Source organism: Anguilla rostrata, chromosome 7, assembly GCF_018555375.3.
Source record: "Anguilla rostrata isolate EN2019 chromosome 7, ASM1855537v3, whole genome shotgun sequence".
Classification (NCBI taxonomy): domain Eukaryota; kingdom Metazoa; phylum Chordata; class Actinopteri; order Anguilliformes; family Anguillidae; genus Anguilla; species Anguilla rostrata.
In genome coordinates this window covers 31,992,441-32,008,353 of record NC_057939.1, presented here as the reverse complement: position 1 = coordinate 32,008,353, position 15,913 = coordinate 31,992,441, and the positions used below count along the sequence as shown (strand labels likewise).

The following is a 15,913-nucleotide window of genomic DNA, read 5'->3' as shown; positions in this document are numbered from 1 at the left end:
GCTATTGTCCAGTGTGTCATGTGTGGGGGTGTAGTTGCAGGCGAGACTGCAGGGAGGGAGTGCTTTGTAAATGGAGTACTAGCCTCGCAAGCCAGTCTCTTTTTTCACTTTGTTCAACAGAGCCTGGCCGATGCCTTGACGTTCTAGGCATAACCAAACAGAGTGCAGAGGGGCGGTACTCCGAATGTGGTGACAATTTTGGCCAGGCATAATCTGAAACGTGCACCGGAAAAACATTACCGGAGGCAAACTTTTCCACAGACCCGCATCAGTTCCCCACTATTTGGGGAAAATGGCTAACGTTAACGTCAGAGCACCGACCACACCATCAAAGTTTATCACCGAGATATGCAGAGTCTGCAGTTCGAGTTTCGATAATAAAAGAAACAAACACTATTTATTTTTCGGTGATAAATTTATTTAATTCCTTTTTGGTTCAACAATTCCACTTGCTCCACCATTATTGATTGTAACGGGCAAACAATTAAAACCATTGCTTCTTCTGGCCATTTTTCTGGGTATTTATTTGATAGCAAACTGCATACCGTAGGCCACGCTTGAAAAATGAAACTTTTGCTAAATCCTGTAGGCAAGCCAGCGAGTACATCTCTGTTCGATAACAGCGTATCCAAACGTATGCGCTGAAGGTCCTTCAATGAAGTCACCCCATGTATTTGGCAAGTCTGTGATATAACAGAATTAAAATCTTCTTCGAATTTGTCCATAATTCTGTTTTTAGCAGATAATTTGCGTTAGCTCGATAGCTTTGTCCGTTTCGCTGGTGTGTTTCAGTCGGGACTTAGATCGCAACACACAACTATGTTTTCAACTCATAGTTTGGTTGCAGGAGCACTGAAAGTGTGAGTTGAACAATCTCATGATGCTGGCGTCATGACCACTAGGGGGGACTTGCGCGAAGGGGTTAATGATGTCTTTAATTGTAAAATTAGTATTTTTATTGAAAAGAACTCCCACTATCTTTGAAGATATGCCTGCTCCATGGGCACTGCCTACCAGTCTGTTCAGATGTTGAATGGCATCTGGTTTGAGGTGTGTTTCCTGAAGAAATACCATGTGTGGTTTGTATTTATTTAAGAGTGTCACAATCTTCCCGCGCTTCATCTGATTATTGATTCCTTTCCCATTCCAAGACATCACATTTATCTTTTTATCCATCATTCTTTAAAGAAGTTTTAAGCTGGCTACATTTCTCATGATCAGCAAGCGGCTCCCCCACCTCTTGCACCAATTGTGTCCTGTGATCCCATCAGTTCCACACATATACACACACATGCACATGCATATATCTACACACTTGGATAAATATATTTATATATAGAGGACAGACTCAAGCTGTGATTGCAGGAAGGATTATTGGACGAAACCTGCCCTCACTCCCGGATCTCTACACCACCAGAGCAAGGAAGCGGGCGGAGAAGATCATTGCCGACCCCTCACATCCTGGCCACCACATCTTTGAAGTCCTCCCTTCCGGAAGGCGCTTCAGAGCACTGCACACAAGAACCAAAAGACACAGGAACAGCTTCTTCCCACATGCCATCACTCTCATGAACAATTAACCCAGCCAGACCTGTCTATCAAAAAATAGTCGTACATACCCACACCCATGTTCATAGTGCAATAATTTATTCATACACTTATATTTATTACATATTTATTCTTTGTATATGCACAACACACTTTCACTACTGCTTAATGTAGGTAAAACCTACTCTAGTTGTTGTTTGTCATTGTCGTTTGTTGTTGACATTGTGAATGGAAGTACAGTGTGAACCTGTGAGTCAAATTCCTTACACCTGAAAAAAGCATGTTTGGCCAATAAAACCCGATTCCGATTCCGATATATCTACACATATAATATATATATATATGGATGTATGAATGTGAGTAGATGCACATTAAATATAAAACCAGAAGTGGGTGTGATGTAAAATCCCATTATAATCATTGATACTGCTACTTTTGAGATATTAAAGCATTAAAGTCATAGTATTACAATAACGTCAATAATAATACAGTTTAATGACAGGTAATTTGCTTTTTAAAGCTGTATTTAACAAACAATGACCCATATATTATATAGCCATAACAGGCTTTTATAACACTGAGGTAAACAGTCCAACAAAGGCAAAATGTTTATATAAATCTGAATATTTTTATAAATGTTTTTATACTCTGAACTGCATAGTATGAACAGCATGAATCCCACCACCACCCCTACCCGAGGGACACTGAAGTCAATTATAAACTGAAAAAGCTTTTATAATTTAAAAAAGAATTCTTCATTTTCATTATGAAGTACTCTATGCTCAACTAATGAGAAACCAAACTACAGAATGTAGGGCTAACATGTTTTTTTACCCCTTATTGTTGAAGCCCCACTTTACCCGTTTGGTTGAGTTGCATAAGCTTCTCTGGGTGGAATATATCTTCAACTATTATGCTCTTACTCAAACTTGTGAAGACAAGCTCCTACAACATGAGCTGGGTGCAGTCTAGATTGATGGGGAGACTCGACTGCTATACTGAAAAGTTGTTTGGAAGACACACTGGAGAGCAGATCGGATATTTTAGAGTCACGTGAGCCGGTGTTGGGTGTGTAATTAGCCAACAACCTGTGTCCGCAATGTTTTAACTCTAGAAAGGCTGCGTTTTTTTACTACCTACTTTCAGCATTACAGCATCGATTATTTCTGCACCAGCAGTGATCTAATTTCATCATGATTACGAAATCAAATATTGCAAAACTATTTTCTTGTAATAAATGGTAAATGGACTGCATTTATATAGCGCTTTTATCCAAAGCGCTTTACAATTGATGCCTCTCATTCACCCATTCACACACACTCACACACTAACAGTGAAAGGCTACCATGCAAGGTGCCAATAAGCTCATTGGGAGCAATTAGGGGTTAGGTGTCTCGCTCAGGGACACATGTGTAAGACACCTACGCCCAGGGCAGGGGATCGAACCGGCAACTCTCCGACTGCCAGACAACCACTCTTACCTCCTGAGCTATGTTGCCCCAATAAAGGAATGAATCAATTTCAACGTTTCTATTTCTAAATTATAGTGGTTTTGTTATATAGGCTAAGGGGAAATGTTTCACGCTAAAAAGTGCGTGAAAAAAACGAAACCACAAAATGGAAAAAGCCATTAAAGAAATAGGAAGTGCAATATTTTAAAAGCAACTTATTTGGTAATAATGAATTCAGCACGTCTCCCTCCCTCCTCCTTGGACTGCGCTTTCACATAGCCTATGCACTGTATAAATACCACAGAGAACGCACAGCTTTGGTGGTTTGCTGGGACTGCATGCCCACAGAGCGATTACATTTCCTGCAGTTGTCATGTTGCTGCTTTATTCAGTGTGAGAACATCATATGGTAACTACTCCGTAGTGCAGCCATTTAGTGTTTTTCCTCATTTGGTATTTAGTTATTCTGAATAGTGGTGGGCGTTCCAGTTCCTTTCAGGGACACGAGTCCTTTGATTCTGTTCCATAAAAGGATTCGTTTTTGAAAGATAAGCTTTCGAAACACCTTATATTAAAAAATGAATAGCCTATATTGGCCTGTTTTCATGCAATTTACTCAAGTAGCCTGTTAGCTTGTAAATAGGTGGTGCAAATTAGCCTGCTAAAATGTTTGCAAATGACGAAAGGGTTGATGATAACAATATAATCTATTGGTAAAGTTATATTATTTAACTTTTAAAAAATACAATATTTGGCAAATACAGATATTCTTATGAATGTGTAACTGGTGCAGAACTGCAGTTATTATATCTATTTACTGGATCAAGGTTTTGATATTGCCAAAATTGTGGTTTGGTGTTTCTGTTCTACACTCTTTATCATCATACTTGGTCGAAAAAATGTTATGTCCCGTAATTCCATACATAATATTATCATATCCGACAATCCCACAACAAAAGCACTGCATTCGGTAGATTCACCTCCAAAGCACCTCAAAGCACTTTTTTTCATCTTGATCAACTCCTCCTTCAGCTCACAACAGTAAAAATAGAATCAGCAACCCCACCCGCTTCTCTCTTCGCCATATTCTTCACGTTTTTCCAGTTCAACTAGCTTCTTCAGATGCTTCAAAGCATTCATACAAAGTGAATAAAAATGTTACTCACTCCTTCACTTTCATGTTATTTGCATTATACATGTCTCAATATTTGTTGAGAGAGGTGGCGAGACAGATGTTTTACTTTTATTGAAATAAAATGCAAACAAGAAACATTAATTTTAAAATACCAACAAGACAATATTAACACAATTCGCTATGTTAATATAGTATAAAGCCTTCCCAGGAGAGTGGAGGTTGTTATAACAGCAAAGGCTGGAGCAACTGCATAATAATGCCCACACATAATACTTTGGCCATAAACCGTATATGCACAATTATTTTTTCTGTGGTGGGAAGCTTGTTAGAGATGACCTGTGTACCATATTTTCACCACTGGCTTTTGTATATGTTCAGAAATAAACAGTAGAAGTAAATTACAAGGTGCTGTATGTTTTTTATTTCTTTTTATATTTGTAAGTACTGACATATTTCATAGGTTTTGATACTGTAGTCTTGCACTTGATACTTTAGTCTTGTGAAATTAATACTGGCATCATCCATGTCTCTGGTGTGTTGCCACAAAGTTATAAGGCTTTATTTAAGAGCAGTGCAAACTGGACAACATTTCCTTTTTATTAAAATTATAGGTGGAAAGGGTTAAAAACATACTGTTTAGGAAAAGCCAGAAAAGGGGAGCCACGTGGATTTTATAATGACTGATTTATTGATTTTCTTAGTGACAATGATCAAATTGATTGCTGTAACATTCTAAGTGTGATATGAAAAGAGTTTAAGCAGTCTGTTAACCATAGCGATCATTATTCAGAATTATTTGACCATAGATTGCCTGAATTGACCAATCAGAATCCAGTATTCAACAAAGATGTGTAATAATTAGTCATCAACATCAGGCTGTTTTTATTCAAATAACCTCAGGACTGTATGTGAGCATCCTTCATGTTGTTATAAAACAGAATCATATTTGTATTGTATTTTTTTAACTGCATCCCATTGGCCATTCTTTGTTTTAAAAGGACATCTTCATTTATTTCTGCAGGGGAACTCAAACAACATTGCAACAGTGGACATCTCAGCAGGCTTTGTTGGGCTTGAGAGTTATTTGGCAATTCCTGCTATTTTCCTCACAGCCTTCAGCACTTATTCTGGGCCACTGCTCTGGGCATGTCACCTAGTCTGCTACCTCAGCTCTGCACAGGACAGGTTAGTCTCTAGTCGTACTTTGAATGTTACCATCACTGAATTACAGTTTGCTCTCCACAGCAGTGCTCAGATTTATTTTATGTCTAGCATTTGTTCATGGTAAATAATATAGCAGTTTGCAATTGTGTCATTTTAAGATTTGGATTATCCTGTTTATAGTTTATCTGATTGTATAAGGCATAGAATTTCAATATAATTGAATACTATACTTGATACTTTATATATATAATGTAATACTATCTAATGCAGTGGTCTCCAAGCCTGGTCCTGGAGAGCTACAGGGTCTGCTGGTTTTTGTTTTCACCTTAAAATCAGCACCCAATTGAGACCCAAGACACCAGGTGATTTGAGTTAACTGTGTAATCAACTGCTCTAATTGATTCATGAAGTGCAAAGTCACTATGAAAACCAGCAGACCCTGTAGCTCTCCAGTACCAGGGTTGGAGACCACAGATCTAATTTAAGTCATCAATCTGGTACAATTTCCAGCAGTCCGTGTTAGGTCATGATTAGGCCTAATATGTAAGCTACAAAAAACTACAGGTAATTTCATACTTTTTGTTATCTCTAATACTACGGAAGTATTTATTTCTTATACTTTGGATAGAAGACCTGAAAAATGTTTCTGTTCTGTTTTGGTGGGTGGGTCAGTAGGGGGCAGTCTTTCCTCTGAACCATAACCTTCAAAAAACTCCATGAAAAAAAATTATGATGGGACGCGTGTGATGTAGAAGAGCGAGTCTTTCAGACGAGCCATTAAAATGAGGTCCTGACTCACTGTGGTTATTAAAGGGGAATTACACTTTCTAACACTTCTGTTTCTCATGATTGATATTGTCCTTCTAATGAATGTGTTGCCCTTCATTTTTTGATTAGTTATTTAATTTTAAATGTCTAACGTTAGAAACAAAGACCTATTTTTTTTTTTAGCGCAAGTCCACATAGTAGTACGGTTTCCCTTTTTTTCTTCTTGCGGCAAAATCGAGAAGAAGCAAAGCAAAACATTCCGTTAACCCCTTAACCTCTTAGCGCACAGCCCCTAGTGGTGGGCACGCCCGCGTGCCTAGATTACTAAAGTCAAACATTCGGTGCTACTGCAACCAACGTGTGAGATGAAAACAGAAACGCGTTGTTTCAGTTTCATTAGTAGACGATACATGACAACTATGCCGAAAACGGAGTTTCGCAGCCCCACCATTGTCGCTCCGGTCGTTCATTTAACACGCACCCCCTCCCTGCAGTCTCATCTAAAAAACACCCCCCACCCTTGACATAATGGACAATATTGTCTATCCTGGCATTAATAAAAATATTCTTTCACCACTAAAAAATCGTATTCCGTCATAGCAACAAGATAAACCCGACAATAGCCCTAAGATATGCCTATACAGCAGTGAAAACGCTGCTCACTGAATAACGAAATAAACGAGAAAAAGTTTTTAAAAATGATACCATGTCATTCTACAGTCAATATCTGGGACTAAATATTGAATAAATATAAAACCTTACTGTTGGTTTTACGTGTAGAGATGTCCCTTTTGAGACTGCGTGGTCATATATTGTCTTGGACAATCCGTTTGGGAAATATAGGTGCATCTGTGACGCCTGGGTATCTTCCAAAATAGCTGTGCGTAACACCACACCTGTTTACAGCATCGTCGCCCTTTTTAGTACAGTCTGACTTTATTTACAATTCATTTATTCAGTAGGCGAGAGTATAAGCTTTCTAACGATGTATAACATGTCTAATTCTGCTTTTGGAATGGCGTTTTATAGGTCAGCGTAACAGAAAATATTATTAGCATCGAATTCACTTACGCACTCACTCTGTTAGCAGACAAATACGATGCACCTAACGAAACGTGTTCAAGGATATTTCGTAATTTCTTGGAAAATACTATTATTATTGAGGACTTCTGAACATAGCTAAGCCATATGTTTGCTGATAGACCTAGCTGACATCGTTTTTTGGAGCAAAACAGAAGCGAATAGAACAATATCATTGATACTGTCTCTGTCTCTATCTACTGAACATAGAGGAGATTTCATCATTGCTATGTAAGTATTATCGTTCAAAATATTTCGGTTATATACATTATTTTTGAAATTAAGTATCTTTAAATAGGTTAGTGGTGTTATATAATGTAAATATTTCACACTGTAATGTAAGCGTTAGACGGAAGTGTAATAGCATGCAACAGTGATGACGTCAGAGCTGGAACATTGCCAAAACGTGGTGGACGGGTGAAAATTGTTTTCATGTTGTCTCATCCCCATACAAGAAAACATACGAGAGTACAGAGTATAGAAATACACACGAGTTAATTATTACACATTTAGGTACTGTACCGCATTGTGTGACAATGTTTTAGCATTATTTTTTTAATCTGATAGCAATGTTTCATCTTAAACCCTCATAAGGGGCTCATTTATATGCTTTATAATGGACAAAAAGCATTTTATTCAATTTTGGAGAGATTTTGGATATGTTTCTGGACACCTAGCTATTTTAGACCACTGTACTGACTGAAAGCTTGTAATTCCCATTTGAAAATTATGCAACAGTGATTTTCTTGAGTCAAAACAGTTGATTTGTAGTGAAATACATGGATATGTTATGATTTACAGCAATGCATAATTTAGACATTTTGGATAGATTTGGAGATGCTGGGTACACTGCTTAGTTTTTGCTCAATACATCTATAGTAGTTCTACATATCCACCCTTAGATTTTATGAACTTGTGGTCAAGAAGTTTTTGACCTAGCACATGTATAGTTTAACCTCCTGCATATATTCAATCTCGCAGTATTTCATTGCAAACTTAAAAAGTGCAAATTTATTTTGGATTTTTTGTCAAAACAATTGCATTTGTGGCACTTTATTTCTTCCAAAATTATGAATATAAACTAATCTGTATGGGCAAGGATTGGCAAAATTTGGCTTGTGCCTGAAGAGGTTAACGCACATGCCAAATCTTGCCAATCCTTGCCAATTTAGGGGGTACCCTATGTAAAGCTTTATAACTCTAGATGTGAACATCACAGAGACCTGAAAAATGGCTTAAATGAAGCAAAACATTTGTACAATTCACAATACTAACACAGATTAATTTACATTCATAATTCTGGAAGAAATCTGGAAGTGCCACCAATGCAATTGTCTAGACAAAAAATCAAAAATGAATTAGCACTTTTTTAGTTTGCAATGAAATACTGAGAGATTGCATATATACAGCAGGTTAAAGTATACATGTGCTGGATCAAAAACCTCTTGTCCACAAGTTCATAAAATCTAAGGATGGATATGTAGAACTACTATAGATGTATGAAGCAAAAACTAAGCAGTGTACCCAGCATCTCCAAATCTATCCAAAATGTCAAAATTATGCATTGCTGTAAATCACAACATATTCACGTATTTCACTACAAATCAACTGTTCTCACTCAAGAAACTCACTGTTGCATCATTTTCAAGTGGGAATTACAAGCTTTCAGTCAGTACAATGGTCTAAAATATCTAGGGGTATAAAATCTCTCCAACATGAATAAAATGCTTTTGGTACATTATAAAGCATATACATGAGCCCCTTATGAAGGTTTAAGTTGAAACATTGATTAAACACAGATAAAAAAATAATGCAAAAATATTGTCACACAATGCAGTACAGTACCTAAATGTGTAATAATTAACTTTTGCGTGTATTTATATGCTCTGTACTCTCATATGTTTTCTTGTATGTGAATGGGACGATATGAAAACAGTTTTCAACCGTCCACCAATGGCAATGTTCCAACTCTCACATCATCACTGTTGCATGCTTCACAAAAACTATTACACTACTAACTAACGCTTACATTACAGTGTGAAATATTCACATTATATAATCCCACTAACCTATTTAAAGACACTCAATTTCAAAAAATAACATATATAACCAAAATATTTTGAGCAGTAATACTTACATAGCAATGATGAAATTTTATCTGTGTTCAGTAGATAGAGACAGAGACAGTAAATCAATGATACAGTCCTATCTGCTTCTGTTTTGCTCCAGAAAACTATGTCAGATCTATCAGCAAACATTTTAGTAATACTTTAAATGTAGAGCTACAGCTCTTCCGCACTGCAACAACTAAAAAGTCAAAATGGCAAGCAAACAATATGGCGGACATAGGTGGTCCCAATAGCAAAGTTGTAGAGCACGTTCAGATCAAGCGGCCAAAACCAGACTTCGTTTTTGAAGCTCATTTCCTGGTGTTGTAGTTCCTGGTTGCTCACTAGCGCCACTACGGATGGCTCCAGTATAGGTGTTTTCATATCCGGTTTCCATGTAAGTCTACGGTACAAATGCGATCAAAATACAAAGTCAATAATTTTTTCTCACAAGAACAAATAGTCATAATAGGTGTATTTTATTCGTCTTATAACTGTCCATGGGTCGATTTCATGATTTATTGCGTCATTTGGGCACAGTGCCAATATTTGTTCTGGACCAATGAGGTACACTTCCAGATTACTGCGGAGGACTGAGCTACAGTAGGGGCTACAATCTGTGGTCACTGGGGTGGGAGGTGGCGTCTCTTGGCCTTGACATTGCTGCTCCGACCACAGTCCACCTGTGCGAAGTCAGAAAATGCAGGCATCCCATTTTGTAGTGGTTTCATTATAGCGTGTTTCCTTTAGCCCACTTAACCAAATAATTAGTTGGCAGAAAGCGTAATCAGCTAACGCTTATTTGCTATATGTGGTAGTCCAGTAGCCTATGCTAAAACAGTTCGCAACTTCGGCTACCAAGCCATTTGACTAGCTAGCTAACCCTGACCGGCAAATATTCCATCTGTCAAACGTGTTTGACGGCTTGTCAGTCGTGTACATTCCGTAAATGTCTACCTGGGCTATGCTGCACGAATGTGACAAAGTTAGAAGCTAGCAAGAAAATAATAATTAGAAATTCAATGTACATTATTTTTGTCTTTATGCAACAGGTGGAAAACTTGCTCTTCAAAGTGCGTTGTCATATTTAAACGCCTGTAGATCAGTTATTAAAATACTTGGTAGATTTGTTAATCACCGCTGACAGTGTTAATTTTTATTCGGTAAAAAGTGACTTGCGAACGATCGGTCAGCTAGCGTCACCCATCAAGTAAACACCACAAACGGCGATGGAGTAGTAGCAGTTAATGGCTCATTAACTGACTGTGGCGAAAACCTACAACGATAACTTGCTTGGTTAACAGCAGGTCTGCCAGACAGTTATATGAAAATTAGCCTAGTCAAATCACCAGTAGTCTACACATCTCTGATTGATTGACCATCAGTGCAGTCGATGTTCTTCCCCTGTAGTTCATATTGCTAATGCGTGAGCTAACCACAGATAGCTTACCTAGTTCACTGGCAAGCTGATATGCTAGCTAAGCATATTCGTTTTGCCGAGAAACATAAATTGAAGATAACTGAACATAATTGTATTATTAATGTCATACATATAACGTGATTACATGACACAGTACAGTCACGGATGGAAATTAAACTCCATAAACATTTGATCATATATTTTAAAACATAACGGCAGACAGTCAGCTAGCCTCAAGTTCGTTCTGCAATCGTTTGTTCAGGTTGATGGGCTTTTCTGCACCGGACTGTCAATCACATGTTAAAAATCACAAGACCGCTTAACTCTATGATTTTGGCTCCAAATCGACAACATGGCCCGACAACACCCGCCATTGAGCTTCAAAACGTGTTTTACAGACCCACGGAGAGGCAATGGGTGACGTCACAGTATCTTTGTCCATATTTTTTATAGTCTCTGGTTCAGATGCATAGGTCGATGAAGTTTTGTGTTGATCTGACTTATGGTGCGGGTGTTATGGCCTTTTACGCATGACCCTTTGTTATAGCACCATCATCTGACCGACATAGGTGATTTGTAGTGCCTGAGTAGTGGGGGGCCATAGGAACCCGCCTACCAAATTTGGTTGCTCTAGGACTTATGGTTGCTGAGCCTCAGACACTTTTAGCGGAGAAAAAAATAAATAAATAAAATACAATAGGGTTCCACCAGCTTCGCTGCTTGGACCCCTAATAATAATAATAATCCTAACAGATAGAATAGGGTTCCACCAGCTTCCATGCTTGGACCCCTAATAATAATCCTAACCGATACAATAGGGTTCCACCAGCTTTGCTGCTTGGACCCCTAATAATAATCCTAACCGATACAATAGGGTTCCACCAGCTCTGCTGCTTGGACCCCTAATAATAATAATAATCCTAACAGATACAATAGCATTCCACCAGCTTCACTGCTTGGACCCCTAATAATAATAATCCTAACAGATGCAATAGGGTTCCACCAGCTTCGCTGCTTGGACTCCTAATAATAATCTTAACAGATACAATAGGGTTCCACCAGCTTCAATGCTTGGACCCCTAATTATATTTATAATTCAGGTAGAAATAAAGTGTCACAAATGCAATTATCTTGGCAAAAATGCAAAAAAAAAAGTTGTTCATCTTAAGTTCAGAATTGAAATACTGAGAGATCGCATATACAGTGCCATCGGAATAGTATTCAGTCCCCTTCACTTTTTGCACATTTTGTTACGTTACAGCCTTATTATAAAATGGATGAAATTCATTTTTATTCTCATCAATCTACACACAATTCCCCATGATGACAAAGCGAAAACAGGTTTTTAGAAATTTTATTAAAAATAAAAAACTGAAATATCACATTTACATAAGTATTTAGACCCTTTACTCAGTACGTTTTTGAGGCATCTTTGGCAGCGATTACAGCCTCAAGTCTTCTTGTACTTGGGTTTCTTGCACCAATCAATCTGCTGTGGATCGTAACCGGACAGTTTGAGTTTCATTACATTACATTACAGGCATTTAGCAGATGCTCTTACCCAGAGCAACTTACACAACTTTTTACATTGGGATGGCAGGTACGCCTAGGTGGGGCATGCCCTATACCTATACAGCACAGAGAGTTTGGCACTTTTCAGGGTTCCCCACAGAAATAACCACAACAGCCACAGACTCTCAGCCCTTAAAAACATTAATTTCTGGACATTTTTACCACATTTCAACAGACAGAATTCATGAACAACTTCACATGTCCACACAATAAAGCCCCAAGCTAAGGGGATTTTGTGTTTTCTCCTTCTACTTTTTCCTGCCAGAAATGCTCCTAGCCCACAAAGAATATGTCTCCCCATTGGTCATTTTATATACATCAACCAATAAAAACATTGGATGCAAACAAAACGATCATTTCAAGTTCAAGTTTGTTTATGTGTCATTCATCCACATCCATAGTATACGGGAAGGAAATGTCGTTCCTTACGGACCAAGGTACTAACACAAAAATACAGCATAGTCACGAAACATCATAAAAGCAGAATAAAAACAGTGGATAAGCAGTATGATTATCTCACAGTGTAAGGAGTTTTCAGCAGTCAACACTATGAGCAGTGTAACCGTTATTGTGAATATTATGAAAATAAAAATAATGCAGTACAAATTTAATTATAAGAACTATAAGAATATATGTAATATAAATAATGCCTAACCAGTGACCTCAGTGGTAATTATACATAGTATAAATAGGAGGCACAGGGATGATGATGGTCTGATATAAAGTGTCGGTGCAGGGTAGTCATGAAATGTCCATTGCAGGAGCAGAGAGGTGTTGTCCAGGTGAGTTGTGTGTGTGTAATGTGGGGATGTTCCCGTGTGTGTGTGTGAGAGGGGCGGATCCAGCATGTGATGTGGGGAGGGGAGGGGGCAGTGTGTGGAGTAGGGGTGGGGTGTGGGGGTGAGGTGCTTATGTGATGGATGGCAGCAGGGTGTTTAGAAGTCTGACAGCCTAGGGGAAGAAGCTGTTGCAGAACTTTGCAGAGCTTCTGATGCTGTGAAACCTTTTGTCTGATGGCAGAGGGGCAAACAGACTGTATGAGGGGTGGGAGGGGTCCTTCACGATGGAAGAGATCTGCGTGCACAGCGCCTCTGAAAAATGTCCTGGATGGAGGGGAGAGAGACCCCCATGATCTTCTCGGCTGTCCTCACTATGCGTTGCAGGGTCTTGCGTTCCGATGCTTTGGAATTCCCAAAACACACAGTGATGCAGCCGGCCAGGACGCTCTCTACAGTGCCTCTGTAGAAGGTGGTAAGGATGGGCGGTGGTAGACTGGCTATCTTCAGTCTCCGCAGGAAGTGGAGGCGTTGCTGTGCCTTCTTGGCTGCAGAGTTAGTGTTGAGAGACCAGGTGAGGTTGTCAGAGATGTTCACTTGGTGCTCCTGATCCTCTCCACTGAGAGTGATCAACCGGCGTCCTCCTGAAGTCAACAACCATCTCTTTTGTTTTTTCTACATTGAGAGATAGGTTGTTTTCATTGCACCAGCTCACCAGTTGCTCCACTTCCTCTCTGTATGATGTTTCATCATTGCTGCTGATGAGGCCCACCAATGTCGTGTTCATCAGCAAACTTGATGATGTGATTGGATTCAGACTTGAATCCAAACAGTCGTGGGTGAGCAGCATGAACAGCAGTGGGCTGAGCACGCAGCCTTGGGGGCGCCCATGCTTAGCGTGATGGTGCCTGATGTTCTGCTGCCGATGCATACTGTCTGCGGTCTCTCTGTTAGGAAGTCCAGAATCCAATTACAGAGGGAGGTGTCGAGGCCCAGCAGGGAAGGTTTCCCTGCCAGCTTCTGGGGGATGATTGTGTTGAATGCTGAACTGAAGTCGATGAACAGCATTCTAACATAAGTGCCCTTAATGTCCAGGTGAGATAGGGCTGAGTGTAGGGTGTAGGAAATGACGTCATCGGTGGAGCAGTTGGGGCGGTATGCAAACTGGAGAGGGTCCAGTGAGGTGGGGAGGGCAGATTTGATGTGTCTCATGACTAGCCGCTCAAAGCACTTCATCATGATGGGAGTCAGTGCCACAGGGCGGTAGTCATTGTGACGTGTCACAGTTGACTTCTTTGGTACTGGGATGATGGTGGTCTTTTTGAAGCCTGCGGGGACGACAGCTGGCTCAGGGAGATGTTGAAGATGTCCGTGAGGACGTCTGCCAGCTGGTTAGCACAGTCCCTGAGCATGCGCCCAGATATGTTGTCTGGGCCTGCAGCTTTGTGTGGGTTGACTCTGGATAGGGTCCTCCTCACGTCAGCTGAGTCCAGACACAGTACCTGCTCCTCGGGGGTGCATATATACATATACAGGTGTGCACATATAAAACAGCACAATTTGCATCTCAGATGTGTACTTTATGCGTAGCCTAGTGGGTAGTACCATCATCTTTTGGTTGGAACTGTTTACAGGACTGAGAGACCTGGGATCAATTCCCCCCTCCGACTGCCAAAAGCTGTCAGTTTTTTCATGAGAGACAGAGCGCTACGGAAAGGGGTGATTAGTGGGGTCCTGGTGTCGGTAGATGCTGATTGTTTCTTGGAGGTGGAGAAAGTTTCGGGGCGAGGCGAATGCAAAGGTTATAGGGAGGGGAATGAACAAGAAAGTGGTTCAGTACTGCTAGAATTTGAGGGAGAACTACCTGAGAGGATTTATTTAGATTACGTTAGTTACAGGGTGAGGGCATATGAGAGGGCTCACCGAGGTGTTATTGGTGTCAGGACTATGGACACGTGGCAGCAGTTTGTAGGAAAAGAGATCACAGGTGTAGAAGGTGTGGGAAAGATGGGTGTTCGGATGAGGATTGCACAATGTCTAAAGACCAGGCAATATGTTTTCACTGTGGGGCAAATCATGAAGTGGGGGCAAAGCAGTGTGAAAGAAGGAAGAGGGAAAGTGATGTAGAAAGAACACGAGTGCAGAACAAAATAACATATGCAGAAGCAACGAAGTGAATGAGGGCAGAAATGGGAACTGTGAGGAAGGAACAGAATAGAACTGAAACAGAGGGAAAAGATCAAGGGAGATGTGACAGAGAAAAGATGCATATGGATAGAAGAAGGTTCTTGGCATTTATTGAGATGGTGATCAATTGTGCTAGTGAAACAGACAAAATCAGTGAGGATCAAGATGGTGGTGGACGCAGTGAAAGAGATTTTGGGTATAACGGATGTGAAGGGGGACGAAATTCAGGGAATTTTGGCAAAAGGGTTTGGAAGGGAGTCAGGCGCCAGGGATATAGGGAAATGGTGAAGAATCGCGGTTCAGGTATGGTAGGGTTGGGCTGTTGTTTTATTTTATTTTATTTTTTTTGAGAGAGAGAACTAAATCAGATGGCAATGCATACAGTAGGTGGGGGTAATGCACTAATTTTAGTTTGCAAACCACCATTAAAACCAGAGAAGAAAAGCTTTTATACTTTATTTGCAGGTAAGACCATATGAAACACGCATTTTCAGTAGTTTTATTATGCGTACGAATTCCTGCTGACTTTTACATGCTTATACATGCAGGGGTGGGTAGAGTACTGAAAAATTGTAAAGTTACTCATACAAAAATTTACTCAAGTATAAGCAAAAGTTACCCTTTAAGAAAACTATTTGTGTAAGAGCAAAAAAGTATCCAGTCAAAAAACTACTTGAGTACTAAATTTAGTTATAAATCTAGTT

At 39.7% G+C, this 15,913-nt stretch overlaps 1 protein-coding gene across 3 annotated transcripts in view; it reads left to right on the top strand.

Annotated features, from left to right (window-relative positions):
* The window catches only part of pigg (phosphatidylinositol glycan anchor biosynthesis class G (EMM blood group)), a 213,505-nt gene that overhangs the window by 182,569 nt on the left and 15,023 nt on the right, over window positions 1-15,913 (top strand). For 2 of the 3 annotated variants that reach the window (XM_064341951.1, XM_064341953.1), the window contains one exon: window positions 5,156-5,319. The exons of the other annotated variant lie outside the window; for it this stretch is intronic. In XM_064341951.1, coding sequence (XP_064198021.1) covers window positions 5,156-5,319 — 164 coding nt within the window. The remainder of the gene's footprint in view (window positions 1-5,155; window positions 5,320-15,913) is intronic. 3 annotated transcript variants of the gene reach the window in all.